Raw genomic sequence first — 21,422 nt, forward strand, 5'->3', positions numbered from 1 at the left:
TTTGGGTCTTTTTGTTATAACGCCTTACATTCCCCTGTACACCTGTGTTGGACATTGTGTTTCCTCTATCCCACATAGGAAGACTTTCTTAGCTTATTCCTTTATTTTGGTCGAGCACCTCCTCCATTTGCTTTCTTAGAAGGTGTGCTTGGGAGAAGTATTTTGAGAGCCGAATTCCTTGGGATTTGACCTGTTTTTATCCTTCTGGAATCTTTAAGGATCTTCTGTTTGTCTCTAGTGTTCCAATGTGTATCTATTTTCTTTTTCTTTTTCTTTTTCTTTTTTCCCCAATGTGTATCTATTTTCAACTATTGTGCTGGGTTCTCAACCTTTTCAATCTGGAAATTGTATCCTTTACTTCTGGGAATAAAAATTTTTTTCTTTGATGATTCCTTCCCCTGCATTTTCTCTGTCTCTATTCTTAGCAGAACTCTTAATATACAGATATTGGCTTTCATTGCCTGGCACTCAAATTTTCTTATGTTTCTCTCTTAGCTCCCATCTGTTTGTCTTTTTGCTTCACTTTTTGGGAAATTTCCTCATTATTTATCTTCCTTCTACTGATTTTCTTGTTTGTTCTCTGAACATTTCTTTTTAAAATAATACCCTGGTCTTGTTTCTTGGTTGTTACAGACCTTCTTACCCTCCTGAGGATATTATTGATAGATTTTGTAAGTCTTTTTCTTCCTGTGTGGGTTGTTCCTTCTAAATTGCTATTTCTTCCTTTTGTGTCTCTTTCACATTAAAGGATCTTCTCTACTATGCCGTGGTCGTCTTTAAAGTGTGGGGCCTCGGGGGTCCTGACTGGCTCAGTTGGTAGATCATGCAACTCTTGATCTTGGGGTTGTGAGTTTGAGCCCCACATTGGGCAAAGAGCATACTTAGCAAAAATAAAAATGAAAAAATAAAGTTTGGGTGATGTAGTTTTTTTGAATATTGTTGTTGGTGGGATCCAGAGCTGACGGCCAAGAAGGAATTTTTGAGCTATCTCTGGTGGTTTTATTAAAGCACAGAGACAGGACCCGTGGGCAGAAGGAGCTGCCGTCTGCTACCCTCTGCTTCCCCAGGATTGCGAGGAGCAACTGATTATACCTTGGGAGAAGTAATGATAAAGGAAGTCCCAAAAGGACTTTCACATGTTAAAGAAGACTCAGAATCCTGGAGTAATGTTATAATCTGCCTATCTCAAGTATTTGTCAGTGGTCTGCAGGTTATAAGGAAATTTAATTTTATCTACATTTCCTTCTGCCTTTGTTTTCCACATCATGGGGACTAACAAGGTGATTGGAGCTCAGAGCATATAAATAGGGCTTGTTGATTGTGAGCTTGATTATGAGGTGATCTGGCTGGACTGTCTTCCTGGGGAATCCTGACTTCAGCATCTCTATATCTCTCGTTCCCATGCCCCAAAGAAGATTCTTCTAATCTTCTGCCTAGAGGTTGAAGACCTGGCAGCCAGTGTTCTTGGAGCTGAGTGGAGAAACTGGACTGGGGTTGTCGGAGAGATTATTTGACTATTCAGTAAGCACATATTTGCTTGATGTTCCTTCTGTTACCCACTCCAGAGGGAAAACTTAGTCTTTTTTCTAGAAGGCGATGATTAGTGGTCCAGTTACTCAGAGTAGGGGGAAGGGACCTAACTTCTTCTCCAACAGTTTTAACCAATCTTCCTATTTACAGGACCTCGTTCTAGCTTCTCTGCTACTTCCTGAGGTGCCTAAGGTTATCAGGTCCTAAACCTTAAAATGGTTCAGTGATGCAAATAAAGTTGCCCCTGCACTTTTCCCATTACTGGTTTGCTAAATCACCATTTTTTTGTGTGTATGCAAAATCTTGTTGCTGTCAAATCCTCTCCCATCCTCCTCATCCTTGTGGGTTTAAAAAACAAACACACCTATTAATGGCTTTTTTGGGGAAAGGTTTTATTTATTTATTTGAGAGAGAGAAAGAGAGAGTGCACAAGAGAGCTAGCACAAGTGGGGGGAAAGGCAGAGGCAGAGGGAGAAGCAGGCTCCGTGGGGTTCAATTCCAGGACCCCAAGATCATGACCTGAGCTGAAGGCAGAGGCTTAACTGACTGAGCCACCCAGGCGCCCCCACCTATTTGTGTTTTCAATAGGGCTTCAGGAGGAAGAAAACGAAGACACTTCTGTTCACTCTGACGTCTTTCCTCAAAAGTAACTCCTATTTCTGTTCATTCCTACTGCAATTGCTCTAATTTGAGCCACCATCACTGCTTGCCTGGTCTCCTGTAGCAGCCTGCTAACTGCTCTTCCTACTTCCAGCTCACTCTTTCCTTATCTATTTTATTACACTGAAGTCAGAGTGGACTTTCTACAAAGCAGTTGCTATTTCTCCACCCTCCTTTCAATTCTTCTTTGACTCCCTTTTGCCCTTAACTTGTTAAGACCGGCATCATCTGGACTTGCTGAGCTTTTCGTTCTCATCTTCCAACTTTCTCCCAGGTGCTCATTGGGCTCCAGCCACACTCTAACCCATGTGTCTTTTCACACCTAAATGTGGCATCTCAGGGTATCCCTACCTACTGCAACTTTACTGAAATGATCTCTTACGGCTTCCTCCAAACCCTCCCCACCAAATTTTCCAGTTAACTTCTCCTCATTGTCGTTCAGGTCTCGACTTTAATTTTTCTTCTTCAAGGAAGCTTTTCATGTCACTCAGCACTATGTAGGTCCTTTGTTGATGGTCTGATTGGTCTAAATATTTGCTGGCTTTCCCCACAGAAGGGTTAGACCTCCCTCCCCTGATGGTGTCAATATTCCACATGACATACTCTGGGAATTTCTACATTACAGCTTTCATCACACTGTAATTTACTGTCAGTATGTGTTTAGTTTTCTGTCTTTCCGACAGAAGTATAAACTCTAAGAAGGAAGGGTCTGTGTCTATCTTATACACCAGTGTTTAGTATACTGTCTTTCCCACCCCATAGGAATGACGAAGATACTCTCCTTGACCAAATTTAGCATGCCTTCTAGCAGTTTAAGGTCATGTCCCTAGAATGACTCCAGTCCTCCTTAAAAATGCCTGCCCTGAGAAAGCTCAACACTGCCAGGAGAATTTATTGTTTGTTCCAGCCAAAACTTGGTGCTAGTCATATAGGCCCCTGAGCTCCCCTTCAGTGCAGTTATTTTAGAAAACTTGCAACTGTAAATCCCTTATAATTTTTGAGATGCAAATCTGCCACACAGAACTGTCTTCTCAAGGCCCATCTCCTCCCAGCCTGGTGGTGTATTGCTCTAACTTGTGTAACTGCCTATCATAAAGATAGGAGAAGTTTGTTTCTCCTCCAGATAAGTGCCAATTAACAAGCCCAGGTGGTCTAGTCACATGGACCAACACCCTTGGCACCTCTCAATGCTTTTCCCTTAGCACTCCAGTCTTTAAAAAAGTCTCCAGTCTTTTGTTTTGGGGAAGTTCAGTTTAATTCACGATGTACCCTCTTTCCTATTGTAATAGTTGTTACTGAGTAAAATCTATCCTTATTGCTTTAGCCAGTGTCCGGCTTTGTTTATCTCAGACAGTAAGCACACTAAATAGTTACTGAATTAATTATATACACACAGGCATGAGACAGCTGCGGGGAAGGAGTTTCGTTATTTCAAAGCTTCTTTCGGGGTCTGTCTTCCTCTCCCACTCTCCAAAAACCTACTTATCTGTTATTTTTTATTTCATAATCTCTAACTACATGAAAGATGACAATTACATCCAAATCACCCACAGTGCATTTCGGGATTCAACTAATCAGATTACTGCAGACAGATATAGAAAGCTATTTTAACCTCTAAATTTCAATTCCCCGGATCCTCTTTTAAACATGGCTTAAAAACTTCAAAAAGTTTTTGCCATTTCTATTTCTGGGCCAACAAAAAGAGTTCAGTTCAGTCCAGAAAGACATGTGGGCGGGCTGGATGTGAGTGCGAGCGTGGGTGAACCGGGCTCAGCTTTGGCTACAAATGGCTCACACACCACTTCTTCCCTCCCAACGCGGGTAGCACTCTGCTGTCTGCTCCTACAGGCTTCCGCTGTTCCTTCAAAATCTTTGCCAGTTACACTCTCCTGTGCGTACTTTTAGGAAGCCCAGAACGCCCCACGCAATCCGTGACCCTCAGCGTCAGCTCGCGCCTGGATTCAGAGCCAGCGGCACTGCCACTCCCACGCTCCAGCCCCAGCCTCGGCCCAGGCAGCACCTGGGAATGTCACGTGCTAGGACTCGGGCTTGAAGCCAGCGCCGCCATGTTGGTTTCTGGCGGCGCTTTCCAGGGGAAGGGGAAGGCTGCGGAGCAGCCTTCCGGAGTTCCGGGCTTTGTGCGCAAGTGCGGAAGTGTGTTGGCCCCGAGTGTGACTGGTTTCCGGCCGGTGGTGCTGGCCGGGCCGCCGGGAGACGTGTAACGGACGGTGGGCCGCAGCCATGGCCGAGAGGAAACCTAACGGGGCCGGCGGTGCCGCCAACACCTCCTCATCGGGCACTAATTTACTCTTTTCCTCCTCGGCCACGGAATTCAGCTTCAACGTGCCCTTCATCCCAGTCACCCAAGCCGCCGCTGCCTCGGCCTCCTTGCTCCTGCCCGGAGGTAGTAGGGAGAGGGGGATCCGGTGGGACGAGTGTGTGTGGGGAGGCGGGCGGGGGACGTGGGGGCGACGAGGGTCGGATGGGAGGTTTTCCTTCTGTCTCGATCCGACTCTCTGGGTAGCTTGCCGGGGCCATCGGTGGCCAGGTTTGAATGGCCCGGGGGCTTTGAGATATCGGAAGCGGGGGCCAGATCAGGAGGCTTGCTCTTCGTCCAAGGAACCCTCTGTTCCGAGGGCTGGACGCTCCACACTGGCACTGACATTACCCAGCTTTTGGTTGAACACCTATTGGTGTGCTAGGGAATGCAAAGAAATTAGTGCTTCTCAACTAGGATACGGTGGGATATCTCCGAGGATAGATAGCTTCCCTTTCCTGGGATAGACATGTAATATTTGGAAAGTAGAGGTACAGAATGGAGTACTCATCTTTTAAGACAGTGCTTCACTTTGTCTAAGAAGCTTTTTCTTGTTCTTCTTGTCCCCCACTCCTGTGCTCACCCTAGCTCTTTCACTTCTTTGTTCTTGTCTAGGGGTATTGCTTTTTAATGATTGTGTGGTATAACCCAGAGCATGGTATTTAGGAGCACAGACTGTGTTCCAGCCTTGACTCTGCCATTAACTTGCTGTGTGACCTCAGGCATGTTACCTTACCTTTCTGTGCTTCAGTTTCCATATTTGTACAACCTCATAAGGCTGTAAGAAGTGAATTGATTTTTGTAAGGCACTGAGTGTAGTGTCTGGCACCTGGTGTAATATAAATGTTTGTGAAATCAACATATCTGCCTCTCTGTTTGGACTGTAGGCTTCTTGAAGTTTGTGGCTATTGCTAGAGTATGTGCTAGAAGAGTGGCTCACGTAGTCAGTAGATTTTAAGTTAACAAGGCAGTGAAATTAGAGGTGTGTTTCAGAAAGACTGGAGTTTTCTGAAATTGCACCAGAGGAAAGCTGACTGTAGCAAGAGGGGTCGGTCTGGAGGCCATTGGGAATCAGGTACGAGTGGACGGCCCTCTAGCCCTCCCCAGCCACATTGGGTATGAAGAACAGGGATGAGAGGTGAGAAATTTTTTTAGTCTATAAATTGTTGTGACTTAGTGACTCACTGGAGGCCATACTGTCAGCTCTGTCAACACACTTCTCTTCATTCGGTTTTAGCCCAAAGACCTAGCTCCCTAACTGGCATATAATGGATACTGTGTACATATTTCTTGAATGAGTATCTGAATGATTAAATGAAGGGATTGAGAAATCAAGGGGGTGGGGGAGGAAGGAGGAGTCTAAGAGACAATGTTTTGATTTGAGTGTCGGATGGATGTTGGCAAACATCTGTTGAGATAGTGTAGTGTTGTAAAAGGAGCACATGAAGGGACAACGTTAAGATGATAAATGCATTTTCAGGCTTAACTAAGTTTGAGGTGTCTGTGGCTGAGTCTGCCAGAAGTGTTGAGGAAGCATTTGGGTAATAGGTTCTGGAACACATGAGAACAGTCTCGGTTTGAGACAGAGTTGGGAGTGTCACAGGTATACAAATGCTCATTAAAGTTGTAGGTGTCTTTACCAAATGTGTCCACGTGTAATTAGAAAGTGCCCCTGAGCTGAGCTGGCAGCACGTTGGGATCAGCATTTCATTTACAACTGATGCTAATCAGAAAAAAGTTTCTTGGATCACGTTGATCCCAAGTTGTCTTAAAAGACGAAGGATACCACGGAGGCTTTCTCCATTCCATGTTTTTAGTTGTTGAGAGATGAACTGAGAAATACAGACAGGTTAGGTCCAGGCAGCTGAAAAGAGAGAGTGAGAACTGGAAATATATCCGAGAAGGAGATTAGAACCAGCAGACAAAGGGCTTTGTGCAGGAGGTGATATTTTATTTTTAGTTACGAAGAAACAACTGAGGGGAGTATTTTGAATAGTGGAGTATTTTAGTTAAATCGATGTGTGAGAGATATAATGGGAACAACCTAGAAGCTCAAGCCAGAATCTCTGTGAGCCCGGTGGCCTCCTTCAGCAGAGGTCAGTAAGGATCCTGGAGCTTGAAAGTCCACTTAGGGGCAAGGATCACAGCGTGCTTTGTGCTGGGTGTGGGTCCTCTGTTGGGTGCCGTGCCTCCTGCAGCAGGAGGTAAGAGGGAATGAGACTGGAGAAGGAAAAGATTAGGAAGAGGAAAGTTTCTCCAGACTAAGGGCTGTAAAAAGCTTAGTAAGGAAAAGCAGGCTGGACTTTTGAGGCCGTGTAGAGGGAACATGCTTTTTTCTTTTTCTTTCTTTTTTTTTAAGATTTTATTTATTTGTCAGAGAGAGAGTGTGCATAAGCAGGGGGGAGCGGCAGGCAGAGAGAGAGGGAAAAGCAGACTCCCCGCTGAGCAGGGAGCCTGATGCGGGACTCCATCCCAGGACCCTGAGATCTGACCTGAGCTGAAGGCCAATGCTTAACCGACTGAGCCCCCCAGGCATCCCAGGGAGCATGCTTTTATTTTACAGCTTGGTCGCAGTAGAGAGGATAATTTGAGGTTGATAATACCTGCAGTGAAGATCATTTTTGGCAAAGGGAAGTGAGGAGAACTTCCTCTGGTTAGAAAATGACTTTTCTCATGATTTGGCATTCTCTAATGACTAGTTATCTGGATGTGATACTGTGTGATTTTAGGGATGGCAATTAATGGTTGACCTACTTTGCCTTGGGAATACAAATACCACATGTTCATTTGTACAATGAACGCCTTGTAGGTAAGAGCCCTGACACACACCCTTCTTGTCAACAGAGTCATATCTGTACTTAAGTTTGTTATTACTGTAGAAATAGAATTATGTGTAATTTGGTAGTGGAATAACATTGGAATTATTTTTTACCAGGAAAAAGTTCAAAATGAAATGTAAAAATAGTAGATACAAATTTTGTTTCTATTTTTGAAAGCATTCTTGTACAAATAGGTGTAATCTGTGTATATTTACAAAATAAACACTTAACTATTTATATTTATTCAAAAAACATAAAAGGTCGTGTGCCAAAATGTTAACAGCGATTGTCTCTGGGAGGTGGGCTTATGAATGAATTCTCATTTTTCCCTCTTGTTTCTCATTCATATTTTCTGGTTTTTCATTTCAAAGCAAAAAGAAAAAGGTTTTCACCTTTTTTTCTGTAATGCAGAAATAGAACAAGAAAACAGGAGGTGCAATTGCTAGATCTGCCATATAGGATCCTATCTGCAGAGCAATAGACTATCCTCTAAGCTGTTTGCTCTCCTGTTCCCTTTCAGAGGATTCTACAGATGTCGGTGAGGAGGACAGCTTTCTTGGTCAGACTTCTGCTCACACGTCTACCCCACAGACATTTAGTTACTTCTCTCAGGTATCAAGCAGTAGTGATCCTTTTGGGAATATTGGACAGTCACCATTAACAACTGTGGCAGCGTCAGCTGGACACTCAGCATTCTCCAAGTCCCCGGCTGACCTCCCTTTTACAACTGGATCCCAAGATGTGTTGAATGCATGTTCACCACCCATTTCGAAGGCTCAGTATGGTGCTCCACCTTCTTCACAGATGGGAATGAATACTTACCTGCCTTCTCAGCCGAGTAGTCTCCCTCCTTCCAATTTTGGGAGCCCACCACAGGGAACACCACATCAAGGACACAATCCGTATCGTCATACCCCTGTGAGCAGCAGGGCCAATCCTTATATCGCACCACCACAGCTGCAACAGTGCCAAACACCAGGCCATCCCGCCCATCCTCCCCCCTCTGGGCCCCCTGTGCAGATGTACCAGATGCCTGGAGGGTCTTTGCCACCGGTATGAGACATGTTTTTATATCCTAGCTATTCACTCTGATTTTTTATCTCTCTGTCATCTTAGCCTAGGTTTTTAAAAACACTGCACTTTTAATAATCAGTGTGATGACACATTATTTTCAGAGGCCCTTCTTTGTAAGCTACATGCTTTGAAGTAAACATTCTTTCAAAAGTAGCTCATCAAATGGTTCATGTATTAGTTTATATTATCAGTCTGTGGAAGTAGTACTTGATTTTAATGAGTTAACTACATGTCAGTATTTCCAGATTTTAGTGTAAGATATCAATAATAAATGTCATCTAGAGATAGGTGAGAGTTGAAGCAATTATTAACAGACTGCCAGCTTCTCATTTTTTAATTATCCTACTCAATCAAAACATTCAATTACAGGGACTAAAATTGATTACTCCAGTAATTTCTTTTATTTACATTATGAAGTTTGGGTCTAGACAGTCAAACTCGAGTCTCAGGAGGGTGATGGAACAACATTTGCATTGGGTAAAGTTTATGAAATTCCCTTATGCTCTTTTCCCAGCTAATTGTTCAGGGAAATCAACTGACTGAATCAAAAAAAGGGAAATGATTAAAAGGAAGAATTAAGAACCCCACCCATTTTGGCAGGGATAGTGGTATTATAGTCAGGGTATAACCTCACTTCTCTCTTGGGGATAGAGAATGGGCTCTGTTTTATTGTTTAATTTAAATTCTATCAACATACAAACTCTTGATAATGTTAGATTTCAGCATATTGGAACGTAACCGGAATCACAGTGTGCAGTGTAGTTAACATAATAGTTTGCTGATTAAATTTTTGAAAAGGTATCTAAGAATATTAAAAGTGGTAATTTCAGACTTAAAGTTGCAGGGGTGCCTGGGTGGCTCAGGCAGTTAAGCGTCTGACTCTTGATCTCAGCTAAGGTCTTGATCTCTGTGTCGGGAGTTCGAGCCCTTCATTGGGCGCTGCACTGGGCATGGAGCCTGCTTAAAAAAAACAAAGTTGCAAAAATAAAAATAGCACCAACAGCACTCCAGTACCCTTAACCCATATTTATCCGTCATTAACATCTTACCCCGTTCTGTCACTTGTGCATGTGTGCACTCACACGCATTTGGGCATCCTCTCTCTCCTCACCATGTATGTGTGCAATTGTTTTGGGAAACACTTGGTCAGTTGAATACATGATGACTCTTTACTCCTAAATATTTTCCTGCATATTTCCTTTATTTTATTTATTTTTAAGATTTTATTTATATATTTGAGAGAGAGAGAGCAAGAGACAGAGCACAAGCCAGGTCGGGGGGAGAGGCAGAGGGAGAAGCAGACTCCCCGCTGAGCAGGGCGCCCAATGTGCGGCTCGATCTGAGGACCCTAAGATGACTTGAGCCGAAGGCAGACGCTCAACTGACTGAGCCACCCAGGCACCCCTTGTGCATATTTCCTAAGAGTAAGAAAGTTCTTTCACATAACCACAGTACAGTTAACACCTTGGTAACTTTAACATTGATACATTCCAAATTGATTTTCAATTAAAAAATTTTAAAATAATTGTATTTTGATTTTAAAAGTATTTCTAGTACAGAAAATTTAAAAAATGCAGAAAAGTCAAATGATTAAAAATTGCCCCTCAGTAACCACTCTTTTCATTTTGTTATATGTCTGTTACCTTTTTTCTAGACATTTCTGTGAACCTTTTTTAGATGTTAAGATTTTTTCTAAAACATTTTTAATGGCTCTAGAGAATTCTAGCATTTAAGTTACATAATTTATTTAATAAGGTCTCAGACATTTAGATTGTGTCCAGTGATTTTCTATTATAAATGACCTTTTGTACACATCTTTGTAGGTAAATTTTTACTTGTTTCTTAATTACGTCTTTAGGATGAGTTCTTAGAAATGGAATGGCCAGGTCAAGGGATGTGCAGGTTTTAAAAGTTAACTAAATCATAGAAGACATATTGCTAGATTGATTTCTGTGAAGGTGCTAGTTTAGTTTGCCATCAGTTTGAGAAAGCCCAGTTTACTTTTAAGACTGATGTTAAATTTTGTTAGATTTTTAAAAAATTTTAGTTGCTTTAAGGCCTAGTTATTAAACTAAACAGTTGTCTAGAAATACATGTAGGATAATCATTACTAATGTCACTTTGTGTCTGAGGCATATGTGGAATTGTTTTTTTGGACAAACATCATAGTCCTCTAACTTTTTTGTGTCCTTCAGATTCCTCCTTCAGTGCCATCAGGGTTGACCCCTCCAACGCAACAGCAGGCCCTTGCTAGACCTGCAGGTCCCTCTGTGCAAGTGCCACCTCCTTTTCTACTTCAAAACCAATACGAACCTGTTCAGCCCCACTGGTTTTACTGCAAGGAGGTAGAATACAAACAACTATGGATGCCTTTCAGTATGTTTGACTCTTTGAATCTTGAAGAAATCTATAATTCAGGTAAGTACTAATCATGCATCGTTTGTATCTGATTTTAGGAAGAGAAGAAATAAAGAGTATTTTTCCATGGCTTACTTTTTGTGAATGTCAAATTCCTTAGGCCTTGTAGACTCCACCAGACTCTGCACCTTAAGACAGTGATATTAACGTAAGTCCTGAGTTATTTGAGCAAGGTTTTTAAATGTTTTAATAATTTTCTTCTTTGTGTAACGGTGTTTTAAGTTAGAGAAATAGAGTAGTTCATATAATGTGGGTGTCAATTTTTCTATTTCCCTTATTCATTTGTAGCTAATGGGCACTTATAAAATATCTTCTTTGGAACTCTTGTTCCCGAAGATGCTCTGAAAAGTGTTCTGTGGTCAGGTGAGTTTTGGAAGTGATTTAATCCCATTCACCTTTTGAGATAGACAGTGCACTGTAGTGTCTTAAGGCTCTGAGAATTGGCGTATAGAAATGTGTGTTTGTGTTTATCCTGATGATATATCTTTTTCTTTTCTTTTTTTTAAGATTTTATTTATTTGTCGGAGAGAGAGAGAGCGTGCACTTGCGCATATAACCAGGGGGGGTGGGAGGCAGAGGGTGAAGTAGGCTCCCGCTGAGCAGGGAGCCTGATGTGGGACTCATCCCAGGACCCTGGGATCCTGACTTGAGCTGAAGGCAGATGCTTAACCCACTGTGCCACCCAGGCGTCCCTACCCTGATGATATTTCATCGTGGCACTTAAAAATCACTCGTTAATACCCCCTAGAAATATACTTTATGGAACATTGCTGCTTTGATTAAAAGAAGAAAACATCAGTTATTTGAATTATGATTTTTTTAGATGGTCATTTTTTTTTAAGATTTTATTTATTTGAGAGAGAGAGAGAGAGAGCGTGTGCACACATCAGCAGGGGGAAAGGGCAGAGAGAGAGGGATAAGCAGACTCCCTGCTGAGCAAGGAGCCCGATGCGGTACTCGATCCCAGGACCCTGGGATCATGACCTGAGCTGAAGGCAGACGCTTACCTGACCGAGCCACCCAGGAGCCCCTTAAATGATCATGTTTTAAAACTTTGTTCTGGCTGTTTTTTCTTCACTCAAGAAGAGTCCTAATTTTGAGCAGCACAAATTAATCTTCAAATTCTATTTTTAAACAAAAATGAACTTAGTTCTTTGTCTTTTAGGATCAGCCAGTCACCATATTCATTGTTTATTACTTTTATACATGCCTTGTTACGGTCGGGTTAAAATGTGGACTTTGTGCTCCAGTCCAGCCAGATCCTGAGAGCGTGGTTCTAGGCACGGACGGAGGGCGCTACGACGTATATCTCTATGACCGAGTGAGGAGGGCTGTGTACTGGGAGGAGGAGCCCGCTGAAGTGAGACGCTGTACTTGGTTTTACAAAGGCGACACAGACAGCAGATTTATTCCCTATACCGAGGAGTTCAGTGAAAAACTAGAGGTATGTGGGCTTTATTGCTTTACTCGTTTCTTTAAAAAACATAGGCCTTGTATATATCGGAGCCCTGTGTAACACCACTCACGATGGAGCCGACTTTATTTTTCTAAAGAATTATTTATTTATAGTAGAGAAAGAGCGCGTGTGCGCATGTGTGTGGGAAAGAATGTCAAGTTGAGTGCGGGGCCCAACTTGGGGCTTGATCCCAGAACTCTGAGATCATGACCTAAACTGAAGTCATGAAATAGTCGCTTAACCAACTGAGCCACCGAGGCGCCCTGAGAGCCAGCTTTGTAAGAGCCTGTTTTGATCCTGTTCACAAAGAGGATTGCTTTCTAAGTGGTGCCATTGTTCAAGAGATGCTAATCGTGGCCTCCATGTCTGAAGGTAGACTGTTTTTCAGGGACATATCACAAATCACAAAAGGTACTTTAGTAAACCTTCAGATCATCTTAGTCTGCTGGGATCTGTTTTTAACAGCACATGCCAAGCCTATGGATGCTGTTCAAATTACTGTTCAGTGAAAGGCTTGAGATTAACCTCTGATTTTTGAAAAATAAATAGAAAACAGAATAGGAACAAATGTCTCAAGACTTATTAGCCATTCTAAAACTGCCGGTAAAGTTTTATATATTGTGTTAATTTCTTATGATTGGTCTACTTCATGGTTGAATTAAATGTTTGAAATAAGTTAAATGAATTCAATTTGCATACATGGAAATGAGATACAGAACACTGTAGTTACTGTTGTTTAATGTTGTAGTTATTAAAACTTGGATAACTATTGCTAACAGAAAACATTAAAACAATACTATGTTATCGGTGAAAGGGGCCTTTAAAATGTTAACTTTCCCTAGTTCATATTTTGAATAGCTTCAAGTAAGGACTAGACCTTATGTTTTGTTTAGGAGCTGACGTCAAGTTTAACAGCTAACCATTAATTACTAAATTCTTTTTGTGCTTGAAGAACGTAATATTTAATAGAGATAAAAAATTAAATCACAATCATGTCATCCTTTCAAATTGAACCTCTACATTTAAAAAATATTTTCTATCTGTATACGTATTTTTCTAACTATTGTAATAGTACAGACTTTTTGTAGCATATTTGGCTTTTTTTAAAAAAATATAAATGCATTTTTTAAAAAGTATTTATTTGAGAGAGAGAGAGAGCATGAGCAGGGGGAGGGGCAGAGGGAGAAGCAGACTCCCTGCTGATCAGGGAGCCTGATGTGGGGCTTGTTCCCAGGACCCCAAGATTATGACCTGAGCCGAAGGCAGATGCTTTACCTACTGAGCCACCCAGGCGCCCCTATAAATGCATTTCTTAGGTATTACCAAGTGTACTTGTCCTGGAAATACTAATCTCTATAGTAGTGACTATGAAATATAATTTTATAACCAAATCGACACTGAAAGGTAAGTGTTGGCCTAAAGTAGGACAGTGGGGAAGGTAATTTGGAAAAGAAGCTTGTTGAGAGCACAGGCTTCAAATTTTTTTCATTTCAACCTATTAAGAAATACATTTGACATTGAAATTTAGTATACACATTTTATACATACACACGCAAACATATATTTAATTATTAGAAATAGTGGTGTGTGGTAACTGACTCTCTGGGGAATAAAAGCCCCTGATTTATAGCGTTTGCTGATTTCCATGATATAAGTACTCTCTTCATGGACAATTTTAAGCTATCAACAGGATGTTACTAGACACAGTTGGGAAGAGTTTTGATTTGCGCTTGTGAGCTGATGTGGGCCTGCCCTCACACACCACTGAAAGCAAAGGCCCGTGGAACAGTACTTACACTTACCAGGTGCCACTCTGATATTTTTTATTTCATTTGAAACATTGATTTTATAATTTATTACTAGTCATCACCCACAGTTTGAAAAACACTTGATTTAGAACGGAGTCAGAACTCACTTAAGAAGAGCATAGACTGAAAAGAAGGCATAAAATTAATTTTGTTCTTGGAAATATGTACAGGAGGCACCAGTCTCCCAAATTATAGTTTTAGTTATTTGAATGAGGAAAAAAATGTGTAAAAAATGTGCTGATATCTATAGCTTAATTTTAGACTGAAATTATTAAGCAAATGTATACCATAATTTTTGGCATCTTTGGTAGGACCCTACTGAAGGTATAATATCTCAAGTTTAGTCCTATTATTTTGAAGCGAGGGCACATAGTCTAAGTATAAAGTCTAAGCAGTATCTAAAAGTATTCACTTTATCTCACTTTATAATCTTATTTGATTATAAATGGATGACACTGGCTTTGTGGGTGGGATAGCTGTCCACGTACTGACCGTCTCAACAGCACACGACTGTTCTTAATCTAGGGAGATCTTAGCTCCGCTTCAGCATCTTCCATGATGCTTAGACCAGATCAGGGAAGATGCAGAGGAGGTTAGGAAATGAGAAAGCCAACGAGAAGAAGAGAAGCAAGACATATTTCTCAATATTGTGTAGGTGATCCTGTACTATCAGAGCACTGAAACAAAACAGAAGAGTTGGAAACAGAAAGCACCTTCTATTTGATGATGACATGATTATGTACATAGGAAGTCAGGAGAACTTTCAGAAATAACCATTAGCACTGCAAGTCTGTGGATATAAAATCAACATCTACCAATTAATGGCATTCCTGTATAATAGAAATAACTAACTAGAGTGGGGGGTGCCTGGCTGGCCCAGTTGGTAGAGTATGTGACTCTTGATCTCAGGGTCATGAGTTTGAGCCCCACGTTGGGCATGGAGCCTACATAAAAATAAATAAATAAATAGGTAAATAACTAGCACCCATAATAAAAAAAAATGCTATTTATAACACTAACAAAACTATAGGCTAAGTAGGAAAAAGTCTGACAAATACCTGTATGAACTTGTGGAGGAAAACTATAAAACAGAATTAAAGGAAATAAAAGATGATCTCAAGAAATGGAGCTAAATATGTTCACAGATGCAGTTAAGATGTCTGTTCTTCCCAAATTATTTTATAAATTTTATGTAATCCTAATCAAAATTACATCGGGTTTTTAAGGTACAATGTGCAAACTGCTCCTGAATTTTATATGGAGGGTCAAAGTGTCAAGAATAACCAAGATCTTTTAGAAGAATGGCATGTGGAAACTTGCCGTACCAGACATTTATTCTAAAGCTGTGGATTGAAAGGGAATATGAAAAAGTGCAAATAATTCTTAAGATGGTGAAACTTTTCTTTCTTTAAACATTTTTATTTGTAATCTTGCTTTTATTTATTTTTTATTTTTTTAAAGATTTTATTTATTTATTTGACAGAGAAATAGCGAGAGAGGGATCACAAGCAGGGGGAGTGGGAGAGGGAGAAGCAGGCTTCCCGCTGAGCAGGGAGCCCGATGCGGGGCTCGATCCCAGGACCCTGGGATCATGACCTGAGCTGAAGGCAGATGCTTAACGACTGAGCCACCCAGGCGCCCTGTAATCTCGCTTTTAAAAATTATAAATAAATATCGTAAAAATTATAAAAAGACCAAGTGGGGAAGAGTCAAAGGGATAGAGACTGATGGAGAGGAATCATTAATCACTGGGAGACAAAAAGAAACTCGTCTATTTTGACATGATTGTCAAATAATCATTGTTAATTAATTTTTATTTTTTATTTTATTTTATTTTTATTTTTCTTAAAGATTTTATTTATTTGACAGAGAGACATTGAGAGAGGGAACACAAGCAAGGGGAGTGAGAGGGAGAAGCAGGCTTCCCGATGAGCAGGAGCCCGATGTAGGGCTCGATCCCAGGAGCCTGGGACCATGACCCGAGCCGAAGGCAGATGCTTAACTGACTGAGCCACCCAAGCGCCCCTCAGCAGTCATGTGTTTGGAGTCAGAAAGTTGAGGATGGGAGTGAACTGCAGTTCTTCCGTTGCAACTTGACAGCGTGTAATCTCATGCAGCTGTGAACTTAAAATGTCTGCTAAGGGTTGAATTGTGTCCTTCTTTCCAGCCTCCAAAAAATATGTGCCTCCGAATGTGATCTTACCTGGAAATAGGATGCTTGTAGATACAATTAAGATGAGATCATTCTGGAGACGGGTGGGCCCTTAATCCAATATGACTTGATATCATACCATGTAAAAATAGCGTTGCATCTGTGAGCCAAAGGACACTAAAGATTGCTGGTAGACCCCCAGAAGGTAGGAAGAGGCAAGGAAGGAGTTCCCTGTAGGTTTCCGAGGGACATGGCCTGCTGACGTTTGACTTCAGACTTTTAGCCTCCGGTACTGTGAGACAATACATTTCTGTTTGCAGAGCCATTCAGTTCGTGGTAGTTGTTACCACAGCCCTAGGAAACTAATAGCCTGTGTAAACCTTTGTTTTCTCCTCTATATAATGGGGATAATCTTATTTAGGAGTGATTGAGAGTAATTAATTAAATGAGGTAATGTATATAAAGTGACTGACAAGTGTGGTAATTAATTAGTACATGAGAGCCTCTGTTACATTATTTTTATCATCATAGTTATACTTTTGTTCCACACTTTTTCTCAATGTGGTATAAATTTATCTTACTGGATTATATGTTTCCATTATTTTAGGCTGAATATAAAAAAGCAGTAACCACGAATCAGTGGCACCGTAGGTTAGAGTTCCCGAGTGGAGAGACAATCGTTATGCACAATCCAAAGGTAATGTTATTGTTTAAGATACTAAAATGTTAGGTTCATTTTAATTAATTATTTTGCTGAGTGTGGTTGATAAATGTTCATTTTAATTAACTTCTGTAGGGATATATTTATAAGAGGTGCATTGTTTTTAAAAGCTTACTGTAGTTTGTTCACATTGATCATAGAAACAAAAATAAAATTTAAATTTTTCTCATGAAGTTTCTGCTTAGGGCAGCATGTTAGCTGAAGCCTAGTATGCACCATTGAAGTTGTTTGATAAACGTTTGCACTCGATCAGAGGTTGGCAGGCTTTTTCTGTCAGGGGCTGCAGAGTAAATATTTAATTCTTCGTAGGCTGTGTGATCTCTGTTGCAGCTCTCAGCTCTGCCTGTGTAGCCTGAAAGCAGCTGCAGATAATATATGAACCAGTAGGGGTGTCTATTGTGGTAAAACTTTATTTATAAAGGGGGTAGCTCAGATTTGGCTCGCAGGCCACAGTTTGTCCACCCTGCCCTTGATGGTGGTTTGTTTCAACTTTTAAAAATATGTCTTTCCTTTTCTTATTTGTATTGTCTCCATGAACTTGTTTTTTTTTTTTTTTTATTTTAAAGATTTTTATTTTTTTGAGAGAGAGAGAAAGCACATGAGATGGGGGAGGGTCAGAGGGAGAAGCAGACTCCCTGCCGAGCAGGGAGCTCGGTGCGGGACTCGATCCAGGGACTCCAGGATCATGACCTGAGCTGAAGGCAGTGGCTTAACCAACTGAGCCACCCAGGCGCCCCGGAACTTGTTTTTTTTTAAGATACTAATTAGGGGTGTTCTTTCATTTACCATACTTAATCCCTCTGACTTCCAGGTTCCTCACCTGTAATAGGTACCTCCCAGGGTCATATTTTAGATAAAAAGAAGTAATTTATACAAAAACAGCCAGCATAGTGCTTGGCATATGGTAATTTTTCAGAACATAGGGTATTTATTTATTTTAAGAAAAGTGTACGAGAAAACAAAAATAATTTTAATCTCATCACTTCTGTAGCCCTTATTGATATTGAAATAAAATAAAAACATTTATATGCCAACAAAATTTAAACAGTATAAAAAGGTGTCAAATCAAAAATAAAAGCCTCTTACCTCTGCATTTTCCATTTCTCCTAATGGTAACTACTCTTAACTTTTTTCATTTGTTTTTGATGCAAACACAGAAATTTTGCATACCATCTCGCATGCCTCCTTTTTTTTTTTAAAGAAAAATTTCTGTGTAACATAGGACTAAATTTAGTTGATTTAACAGAATATATGTTTTCCTAAAAAATGGTGGGTAAATTAGCTCTTGGAATTGAAATTGAATTTGTAAATTAATTGGGAATCTTGCTATTTAAAGAATTATGCCTAAAATATTTTTCTAAGATGAAGATTCCTCCGTTCTAGGTAATTTTTCTTAATTTCTTATACAAAAATCTGGATTTTTATGTTACATTTTTAAAATCAAGGTGTTCTACTTCTGATTTAGTTGTAGTATTTTCCAGTATAAACATTGGAAATATTGGTATTGATTTGCCTAATTTTAATGGTTAATGTGAACACTAGCAGGACTGTTATAAAATTGTTTTGGGAGAACAATACTAGTACTTGATTTGTAAACTATTGATATTGTGAAGTAGTTTTTTATGTATTGAAATAAATTATTTAGCCTGTAGTGGAAATGAACTTGGTCATGAGGTCTATCATAATCCTTCTGTCGTGTCTTGAAGGTTATTGTTCAGTTCCAGCCTTCGTCAGTGCCAGATGAATGGGGAACGACACAAGATGGACAGACAAGGCCCAGGGTTGTAAAGCGTGGAATTGATGATAACCTTGATGAGATTCCTGACGGTGTGTATAGTTTGTTTAGGGCCAAGGTCATTTTTAGACTCCTCTATTTTAGCATCATTTTTTAGAATGATGAAAAAAGAAGCCATTATTAGGACTACCTGCCGTAACATGCAGAAATCAGCCAGGTTGGCACATATCTTTCTTTTTATTCAATTACTTTTATATCTGTTTATTTTAAAATTTAGAATTCTGTAGAAGATATACAAACCATGTGACATAGATTCTAAAAGACCTATTGTTGTGAAGAAGCACTTTGCTGGTTGAAACTAGGCTTGGCAATATTTTTGGGCTTTTGTGGTCATGTCTCATCTAGTTTGTATTACTCTAGTGTGGAAGTTGGCAAACTTTTTCTGTTAAGGGCCAAACAGTAAATATTCCAGGCCATGTGGACTTTGCTGCATCTATTCAGCTCTGCCATTGTAGCATGAAAGCACCTGTAGGTGGTATGTAAACAAATGAGCATAGCTGTGTTCCAGTAAAGCTTTATAAAAACCAGCCTGTGAGCAGGATTTGACCTATTTGGCCAACCCTTGCTCCAGTGTATGTGCTTTGGTTCTCTTGTTATACCGTTGAAAATACAGATTTTATTTTGATGATTACATACTTTATTTTTGTTTCATTGTCTTATGAAACTACAAATATAAATTCATGTTCTCATATTATGAATGTGAACAAAATAACCAGATAAGGTAGCAGATTTAACTTGTTGTTGTTTCTGTATGCCAGAGTAAAATAATAGATTTAACTTGGTTTTCCTATATAGAACTTGAAGATGTTCCAGTATGTAGAATATATATTATATAGGGAAAGGATTTGGGGAAAACATTTTATTTATTTATTTATCTATCTATTTATTTATTTGTTTAAGTAATCTCTACACCCAATGTGGAGCACCGGTGCCCTATTGGGGGAAATATTTTAAAGTTTTATGCTGGCATATTGCTTCTCCATGTGGGGCTTAGTCTCCTGGGGAATTCTGAAGAAGTCACAAAGGTTATGGAGCCTCAGCAGGTACAAAACTGCTGGTTATCATATGCTCATAGCCTCTGGGATCCCAGAGGTGGTGTGCTTCCTCCATCTCATGGTCTAGTTCACTGTTAACTTGGCAAGATGGACCTTGAGCTTTGTTCTTCTCATTTCATAGAGAATAATGAAGCTAATTAGCTTGGAAGGGTCTTAAATTTCTTTACCTAGTTTGTGATGACAAAAGGGATATTTAGAATATTGCTATTTACATATGAAAACCCAAACAATTTCCCAGCTTGTATGTATGCATGTAGGTATGTATGTATTTCTTTTGTAGGGGAAATGCCTCGGGTTGATCATTTGGTGTTCATGGTACATGGTATTGGACCTGTGTGTGACTTGCGCTTTAGAAGCATTATTGAATGTGGTAAGTATTAGTCATCTTATTTCATGGAATGAATTGAGAAGTAATAGAAGAACTTCTAAATGTTCATTTTTAAGATAGTTTCCAGCTGTTTACTACTGGCTGTAGTAATTTATACTTGATTTGCTCTTATGATGTATGTAACTCATAAAATCCTAGACTGAAAGATTAGGAGGGATCTTGGAAATAATTTAGCTTTTCTGACAGGCAACCTCTGCGTAGGCACTTACGGCAACTAGGTATACCGGTGCATTGAACTGATTTAAAGTCAATTAGTTGAAAGAAGTTGTTTAATGGAACAATGAATGTGCCTGGTTTACTTAAATTTTTGAAGTTTTATTTTTAATTTATTTTTATATCTGTATAATAGTAGTTCATATTTATTGAATACCTGATTTGTGCCAGGCATTTTGCTTGGCATATTACTCACCTCTTGGCGATAAACCTTGGGGATATAGGTGCTGTTGCTCTTCTCCCCACTACTAGGTGAGGTACCGAAGTCCACAGGCATAAGTTAACCTCTCCTGTATCATGGTCTGTGGGTTCTCGAGCAGGGATCCTGTGGCAGACAGTTTGATTCCAGAGTCTGTACCCATAGCTGCCTTCCAGGAATGGTAGTTAAATGTTTTTCAGTCATTTATACATTCCTCTAAAACATTGAAAAAAAGAGCTTCCTAAAAGTTGGGTTTTTTCCTTTTTGGACTGATTTTGTCATTCTTTTTTTTTTCTTAAAAAGTTTGTTATATGAAAAGTACTAGCATATTTGAGGGAATTAGTAACTACCCATCAAGCCAGGAAATTTAATCAATTTAATTTGTCTTCCCTGATTTTTTTTTTAAGTGGATGATTTTAGGGTGGTTTCCCTGAAATTGCTGCAGACACATTTCAAGAAATCTTTAGACGATCGGAAAGTAAGCAGAGTGGAATTCCTTCCGGTTCATTGGCATAGTTCCTTGGGTGGGGATGCCACAGGTGTTGACAGGTGTGTGGACTTTGATAACTTGTTCAGATTAGTCAAACTTAGATTCAAAATTTAAGCCATAATATGAAATAGTTTATTTATTAAATAAAACTTTATTTAAATGATATAGTTGCTCTGACGTATGATTTAAACACTGACTGTTAACGTTTATATGCTACTTTTCTGCGTGTGTGCATGTGTGTTTGCGCACGTGTGCATGCATATGTCTGCAGTCCTATTATAAATATTTAAGGGAATCTGAGAAATGTAAGCCAGTCTTAGAATACTA

General features: G+C 39.9%; 1 protein-coding gene across 4 annotated transcripts in view; it reads left to right on the top strand.

The window, feature by feature from the left end:
• The first annotated feature begins 4,357 nt into the window (after positions 1-4,357).
• Positions 4,358-21,422, top strand: part of LOC113923465 (SEC23 interacting protein) — a 41,177-nt gene continuing 24,112 nt past the window's right edge. For 3 of the 4 annotated variants that reach the window (XM_027596244.2, XM_027596242.2, XM_027596245.2), the window contains exons 1-8: positions 4,359-4,594; positions 7,847-8,379; positions 10,596-10,818; positions 12,069-12,262; positions 16,842-16,931; positions 18,662-18,782; positions 20,086-20,175; positions 21,013-21,154. In XM_027596244.2, the coding sequence (XP_027452045.1) occupies positions 4,432-4,594; positions 7,847-8,379; positions 10,596-10,818; positions 12,069-12,262; positions 16,842-16,931; positions 18,662-18,782; positions 20,086-20,175; positions 21,013-21,154 (1,556 nt within the window). In that variant the 5' untranslated portion in view covers positions 4,359-4,431. Of the gene's footprint in view, positions 4,595-7,846; positions 8,380-10,595; positions 10,819-12,068; positions 12,263-16,841; positions 16,932-18,661; positions 18,783-20,085; positions 20,176-21,012; positions 21,155-21,422 lie in introns of all 4 variants that reach the window. The other variant, XM_027596246.2, reaches the window with a different exon arrangement.

The sequence above is a fragment of the Zalophus californianus genome, chromosome 15 (genome assembly GCF_009762305.2).
Source record: "Zalophus californianus isolate mZalCal1 chromosome 15, mZalCal1.pri.v2, whole genome shotgun sequence".
NCBI lineage: Eukaryota > Metazoa > Chordata > Mammalia > Carnivora > Otariidae > Zalophus > Zalophus californianus.